Below are 8,041 nucleotides of genomic sequence, written 5' to 3' on the forward strand. Positions count from 1 at the left end.
CTGTTTCTTTGGGGTTTAAGGGCCGGTTACATTTACCGGCTAAATAACGGTTTTTCTTGCAAATTCATCAAAATATTTGGAAAATTAGATATTTGGTTCGAATGTGGTACGGTGTACCGCAGCTGCTGGGGTCTGGTCTGTGTGTACGCCACGTGGATGGTAGTTGTGGATCTCAGCCATTTATTCAGAATTTGCCTCAATGTTGTAATTTATTAAAGAGAAATCCTAAAGGTTAATATTTTTTTCATATTTATTAAAATAAAATTTAATAAACGATTTATATTAATTTTTCTCTTTTTCATAAAATAAATTAAAATAAAATTTAGATACTTTAAAAAATTACAGCACAGAACTTAAAGCCAAATCCTTTTATTCACACAGAGCCTCAAAGTCAAAGGGTTAAGGATTGGTTAGAATTGATGATTTTACTAATCAAAAAAACGCACAAATTAAAATTGAGTTATGATTCTCTTCTCATCTATTTATTATATTTATTTTATTTTATATCTTTTGATTTAATGTGTTTTAAATTATTTTTTTTATTTTTTTTTAAGTGATAAAATATGAGAAGTCACTTAAAAAAGCGGACTACTAGGAAGGCCCACCCAAGGCAACTTATCGCGGAGCTCTCCCCAAATGTACTTAATATCCTTTCCAAAGAATGAGAATCAAGGATCGTAAAAAAATTAGGAGTGCACACTATCATCAGGGTAGGACCCTTTCATTTTTAGCCTCCCTCCTTTTGGCCCAGGGAGGAAGTAATCCTAAACCTTAACCGCAATTATAAAAACCCGGAGGTTTAGGGTTCTAAGACCATGACTGTATCTCTCTACTATTGCTATGCCCCTTTGGTCATATTTCTTTGTTTACTTTATTATCATATTTTTCTGCCGATATCTAACTTATGCATCGAAAATGTGGAATAACCGCCCTCCTCCTACTTTGCGGTCCTCCGCAACTGATTCTTTTTTGTCTGATCTAACACCTTTAAAAAAATGGTTGAAATGCTTTAGAAAAAATATTTTATTTTTTGAATTGTTTGTTACAAATTTTGAAAAAAAAAAAAAAAAAATTGTGTTTTTGGCCTTGAAAACAGGTTGTTACCAAATGAGGCCCATTAAACCTATATCATTAATTAAGAATAACTTTAATTCCATTAATAAACACACAATAAATTATCTTCTCTAAAGGGGAATCCTTCGTAAAGACGTTGTCTTATCTCATAAAGAACCTTGATATTTACATGGCATTAAAGAGCTTCACAAGGTGACCGTTTAGTTCAACTACCCCCCAAAATCCCACGTGGCAGGCACCCATTTATTTAATTAACAATGATTGTTACACTACGTAACCATGGTTCTAAATCCAACCATCTTTACTACGGAATTAAATATCACAATTTGCCATCCTTTTGGTTTCTAGCCTTTATATATATATATATTAATTAATTTTCTTCCTTTCTCCTTTTTCCCCTCTCTCTTTGATTGGCCTAAAATTTTTGGTCTGCTCTTTCTGAGTGGACAACTTTTCACAGGGCTGGCCGGCTGGGCAACTTTCCAAACGTACAAGTTATCCCATTTCAAGGATATTGATGAGGCCAATTGACCACAGCTCACTATGGTCCAAATGAGAAGATCTCAATCTATGTGATAAACTGAGAAAAGCACAAACCCTAAAGTTTCCAAAGTCAAATTGTTTTATTTTACACAGTTTATTTGATAACTATGTCACAGTGTGACGTGGCAGTCTCCACCCGTCTTTGATTTTTTTTTTTTATTATTCAATAACTACTTGAAGAATGAGAAATGAACAAGTTAAGAGAGTGCAATAGCCCTCAAATACAATACACTAAAGATTTTATGCATAAACTATGAAAAGAATTGGTGGAATCAATTTTAAAGGGGAAGCAAAGACAAAGAAGAAAAGGGCACAACTTTTCTAATGCATGCTGTTTTCTAGAACTTTGAGATAATGTCCTTATCTACTTTAAGCTTGGCTATGTGACAAGTATTTTAATGTTGTTTTTGCATGTTTGTCAGGAACATTATAATTTTTATTATAAAGTTTTATGACGGTCTATAATTGGAGAAATAATTAAGTAAAAAATATAACTTGTCAATTTAAATAATTACTGATTGACTTGTCAATTATACACTCTTAATTATTTAACTAATTATGAACTATTAAATCAGTCTATAAGAAAATTATAAAGTATTTTATTAAAATCTTGCCAAAAAGGCAGGATTTATGCATGGTATGTAGCAAAATGGCATGCCTAATTGCTTACTCGGTTGAAACCACTTCTATTCATCCATTAAAGCCACAAGAGGCTGCAATTTTGGGTTTTGGATAATTAACATCTTCTTCATTCCACCATAGATTTTATAGTCCCCAAGAGGTAGTTCAATCGGCTGGGACCACGCTTTATGAAGTGGAGGTCACTAGTTCGAATCCTCCTCCCCCTCTTGTGCGAACATGTCAAAAAAAACCATAGATTTTATAGTCAGCAAATTCAATCAATGGCGAATTATGGCAAATTTTGGTTACTTTATATATATATATATATATATATATATTACAGAGCAATTTTCAGTCCAAATCACAATAATATATCCCACTCTGCCACAAACTTTCAAGATCATCTCAAAACAAAATCAGAAGAAAAAATAATAATAATAATAATAATAATAATCAAAGTCAATCACTCATGGATTAAAGTCTAAATTAATCAAAACTATAATTTTAGTGAGGAATTACACTTTAGTAACCAAAATCTCTGTACAATTGTCTCTATATCTTTCATCTGTTAACACGTACAATAAGAGAGAAGAAAAAAACAGAAGAGACACAAGCAGGGGAAGTAAATGAAGAACAGAATGTTCTGTTCTTCTCCCCTAACTTGTGAAAAGGCACATCACTAGACAGATGTGTTTGTCTCTTGTGGCCTCAGAAAGCCTTAAATTTGCTAACCAGAGAGCCCCAGAGAAAGTTCAATCAAGCACGAAACGGAAAAATTTCACGTCTATGATTTAATGCTTTCTGTGGTGATTTCTTTCGAGGAAGCCTTCCATTATGACCTTCTTTTTGTGCTCTCTGGACTCTGTCTTTTCCAACTTGATCACACTTTCTTGTCTGCCACAACCGGCATGCCGTCGAGGCACAAAATATGCACAAATTGAAGCGAAAAGAATAGCACAAAGCCTTCCCCACAAGATTGTTATAATAAGGCTAATCACAAGCAAGTGTATGCCGGAGTTGAAACCAGAGCAACCCATTTCCACCTTCTTTGGTTTCTCCACAACGGCTTGAACTTGGGGATTAATGCTACAATCTTGTTTTGTTGTGTCAGGCAAAGACCCGGTGGAATTCACCGATGATGAACGGAACGAAGACGAATGTGATAACCCAGAAGAGGTTGTGATTTCTTGATCAATATTAGTGTCCACCGATGCCCGATTCACTGATTTTTCATCAAACAAATCATGAGACCTTTCTGGTTTCACCGAAAGACTCTGCTTTCTGTCACGAAGTCTCTTACTCTGTAAACAAAAAGATGATATTGATGTTCATCAAAAGGCCTTCAAAAAACTATCAAAACATTTACTATTTCTCTGTATTGGGAGATGGGGTTTCAGAGAAGACTAACCAATAAGGTTTCAAACATCACGGCTTTAATCACCCGAGAGAGGTTTCTCTTTGGAGTCAACATTTTCTTCGTTTCTTCCTTGTTTCCCACCACACTGATGCACGGCAGACCTTGAATACCCGCCGGCCGATCACCGCCACCGCCACCGACACCTTCAGGCTCGAGAACGGCTTCCATATTATCGACGACTGGTCGGAAACAGAGCAAGAACTTGCTTCTTGAAACGTTCTTCATTGGTTTCTGTAAAAACCGACCGGGGGGGAGGGGGGATTGTTAACTGTTAAGGATGTTTTTGAAGAGTTACAAATGGCACGATTTGGTTTAAACGAGAAGAGCAAAGGAAACGGTAGCGCTTTGATGTTTTGGCAATTGTGTCATTTGTGTGTGTTTCAATTATGGTTAGATTTTATGTATGTGAATGGTTTTTCTCTCTCTTGACCGAAGAAACAGATTGGTGTGGATTTGAGGGAGAATGGGAGAATGGGCAGGTTATGGGGCTGCCCGTGAGGGACAGGTAGGTGTTGGTGAAAAGGGGGGATTGGCATTATTGCTTCGATGGTGAGGTTGAGAAATGTGATTAGAGGAGGGGCGCTTAAATGGCCGGCCGTCCATCAAATTTTTTTGGACATGATCCAATTGAAGAAAAGTGGGAAGGAAAGAAATAAGTAGCGATGAACATTTTATTTGACCACTTCAATCATGCTAGACCATTGCAAAATGCAATAATTTGTAATATAGATACCCAAATTTAGTCAATGTTTGACTGACACCTTCCCCTTAATCCCTTTTTATCTTCTTCTACCGTTGCTTTTTTGTAACTCATCTAAGTTTGAGAACGTGGTAATGTTTGATATGACCCGTGAGTTCGATTCAAATATGACATAAAATTAGAGAGTTAGAGTTTAATGTAATATGGTTCGGGTCAAAGCGGATCGATCTAGTTACACATGATTAATAAATGGATCAGATTCATGTCAATTTGCTTAACCCACAATTAACTTTATTGTGGGTTAATTATATTTACGCTTATAGCATATGAAATTGCGCTAATCAAGTCAGATCAAGTATTTGTTTTCAATTTAACCCATTTATATTAAAGAGGTTGTTCCCAAGAGGTAGTTCAATCGGCTGGAAACCACGTCTCATAAAGTAGATATCACTAAATCGAATCATCATCCCCCTTTTCCTCTTCTTGTGCGGGCATGTCAAAAAAAATTAAACAGACAAGTCGTGTTCGTGTCAACCCAACATGATCTATTTATTAAATTTGAATTATGTGAGTTATGTTGTGTCACCCGTTTAGTTAAACAAATCATGTTAGGATTAAAAGATTTGACACAATTAATTAAATGGGTTATGTTCATGTTGACCCATAACTCAACGCTAAATGAACGCAACTCATGAACCTGAATTGCAATTCCTAAACCCATCTTTGTATCTTAGCCATTGTTTGAGACAATTATGTTAATCTTGAGAAATGTTGGTCTCACTTGATAATGGTTTTGAAAACTGAAAAAACACACACTTTTCTCAAAACTATTAATTAACTAACAATTCAAAATACGAAACTCTTTTAGAAAAATTTTCATACCTTTATATATGAATATTTTGATAAATATGTGCTTAATTTTTCTTGTATTGGGGTTAACTTATTACTTTAGAAAATAAAAAGAAAAGATTAGAGAGGTGGTCTCACAACCTCCTTCAATAAAGGGAAAGGATGGTCCTAAAGTTACCTTTGTTAGGAATAATGCCATGTAACTATGGCATGATTAAAATGTAAGCAGTTTTCCATGTTTCATGATTAAAAACACCTTCTTTTTTTCTTTTTTTTTTTAACTAAAAATTATTAAAATGTGAAAGAAAAAGTACCGGGGCATCCCTTGCAATGGGGTGACTTGCGTGGTCACCCCATACAGTTGTTTGAGCCACTTTCCATAGTTCATGTGACCGCAAGAACCCCCTCCATTGGGAACAGTCATGTGAGCCACCCCTTTCGTTTGGGGATGACCGCACAAGCCGCCCCCATTGTTGGGGTGGAGGGGTTGCTCCTCCACTTCTCTCCAATTTTATTTTTTTTTTGGTACCTTTTTAATACTAAAAGGTTTTTTTTTTTTTTGAACGTGTGGTATGTGATGTGGCAAAACTACTTTAAAAGTAGGATTTAAAAATCGAGTGAATAAATTGAAATCAAGCGAAAACTTAAGAAGTTGTAACCAAATCTTCCTCCTTTTTTTAATAAATAGAAAGTCTGGTCTCAACTGATTTGGCCATTTGTATTTCTCTTAAAATAAGAATGTTTATAATTTGTTTATTTGAAAATAAAACCAAACAATTTTTTTTAAGTGGATCCCATAAAAATATTTTTTTCAAGTGTGAACCCCACAAAAAAATATTTATTACCTTTATATTACACCAAAACATCTTTTCAAATCAATACCAAAAAAAATACATTTTAGAAGCCGTGATCACATATACTCGTTTGTGTTTAAGTATTTTGTTCAATTTGGGTAAAATGGATCACTAGACGTGGATAAGCTTAATTATAATATGTAAATATAAAGTAAAGGGTTAATAAATGGCAAAATTGTTATGCCTTTTTCTCCTATTAATCTTTTGCTTGCAAGTCCTTATCATGCAACATAGCCATGGAATAAGTTTGGCAATTAATTATAACAAGCTTTATACTTACATTAAACTTTTAATATTGGGTGGACAATATTATTCCTGTTTCGATGTAAACAAGACTGCCACAATCTTGACATGTGTCTCTTGTAGATCACCACAAGCATTCAATGCATCTCTAACATTTTTTGTTTTATTGAGGGAATAGGATCCAAGAATATCCAATTTATGGCTAAAATTTCTTCTTAAAAATTTTAGAGTCACAAATGAGACACATGTCTCACTAACAAAAAATAATAATAAAATATTATTTTATATTAAAAGATATATATATAATAAAATAATAAGGGGTAGTTAGCCACCCCATTGGGGGTGGGCAAACCACCCCAATTGGGGGCTGGGGTGGCTTCGGCCACCCAGACCGCTGAAGCCACCCCATGGCCCTTGGGGGTGGTCTGGCCACCTCCAAGGGCCAAATCTTTAAAAAAAAAAAAAAAAAAAAAAAAATTGCCAAACAATTTTTTTTTTTATTTTTTTATTTTTTCATTTTATTTAAAAAAATTCCCCAGACCACCCCCAAGGCCTAGGGAATTTTTTTTTTAGATTTAACCATTGGGGTGGTTGGACCACCCCTTATTTTTTTATTATTTTTTTAATATTAAATAATATTTTATTATTAATTTTTGTTAGTAGGCTAGGTGTTTCATTTGTGGTTTTAGGATTTCTAAGAAAAAATCTTAGCCATGAACTGGATATTTTGGACTAGAAAGGATCCTATTCCTTTCTTGAGCGTGGTGTCAAATGAGGATCCAAATCCCTTGGAATTTTTAGGAGAATTCTAGTTTCTGAAATTTCAGATCCAAACCATCCATTTTCATCAAAAAATCATTATCCTGCCACGTGTCCCACTACTAATAAAATAATAATAAATTTTGAATAATATTAATGATATAAATAATCATCATTATTTTATTATTTTATTATTTTATTAGTAGTGGGATATGTGGCAGGATAATAGCTTTTGGATGAAAATGAATGGCTTTGATCTGAAATAAATGATAGTAAAATTTGGAAAGGGTCTAGTTCCCATTAGGGGATCCGAATCCGTCAAATGATGAAGGCAAATAAATGATAGTAAAATTTGGAAAGGGTCTAGTTCCGATCGAGAAACTTAAGATTGATTTAGTTTAAAAGTAAATTTAATTTGAAAGAAAGAGAAGAGTGTCTGAGCTTATAAACCAGATAATATCCAGTTAATTATATTAGATGAGTGTTTTTGTCTTTTTATATTTTGAGGGAACAAAAATTTCATTCCAATATAATTGGATATTATCCAGTTTAAATGAACCGTAAAGGATCCTAATTCGTATGAAGCATTGAAACCCATTAAATATAATCCTATAACCATCTGACTTTAGGTTTTTATTTTATATATATATATATATATATATATATATATATATTGCCGTAATTGATGGGAAAAAAGATAAAATGCAGCCATACATAATACATATTAGGCCATATTTTTGAATAATGAAGTAATCGCACCGTCAAGTTTGGGCAACAGGCACCAAGAGAACGATCGAAGACTTGCAAAGGGTGTCAACAAACAAAAATCCGACCCTTAAATTAGTAAGACTAATTTGTTCTAATAGCTAGAGAAATTGTAATGCATGCGAACGTCCATGAATTGGTTGGGTTTGTTTTCTTAGAGCATTTTCAAAAGGATAGTCAAATGGCTCATGATAGTCAAATTTGACTATGAGCCAT

At 34.0% G+C, this 8,041-nt stretch overlaps 1 protein-coding gene across 1 annotated transcript; it reads right to left on the bottom strand.

The window, feature by feature from the left end:
* Window positions 1-2,751: 2,751 nt before the first annotated feature.
* Window positions 2,752-4,007, bottom strand: LOC132182822 (uncharacterized). The gene is made up of 2 exons (XM_059596172.2): window positions 3,647-4,007; window positions 2,752-3,539 (listed from the first exon to the last, which is right to left on the bottom strand). Exons 1-2 carry the CDS (start codon window positions 3,878-3,880, stop codon window positions 3,030-3,032), a joined length of 744 nt encoding a protein of 247 aa, XP_059452155.1. The 5' UTR covers window positions 3,881-4,007; the 3' UTR covers window positions 2,752-3,029.
* Between the last annotated feature and the right edge of the window lie 4,034 nt (window positions 4,008-8,041).

The sequence above is a fragment of the Corylus avellana genome, chromosome 5, assembly GCF_965113065.1.
Source record: "Corylus avellana chromosome 5, dhCorAvel1.hap1.2, whole genome shotgun sequence".
Lineage (NCBI taxonomy): Eukaryota > Viridiplantae > Streptophyta > Magnoliopsida > Fagales > Betulaceae > Corylus > Corylus avellana.

Coding starts and splice junctions, on each gene's coding strand:
- LOC132182822 (XM_059596172.2), bottom strand. CDS start 3,880: ATGAAGAACGTTTCAAGAAGCAAGTTCTTGCTCTGTTTCCGACCAGTC. Junction 3,540..3,646: donor TGATGTTTGAAACCTTATTG/GTTAGTCTTCTC, acceptor TTTTGTTTACAG/AGTAAGAGACTTCGTGACAG.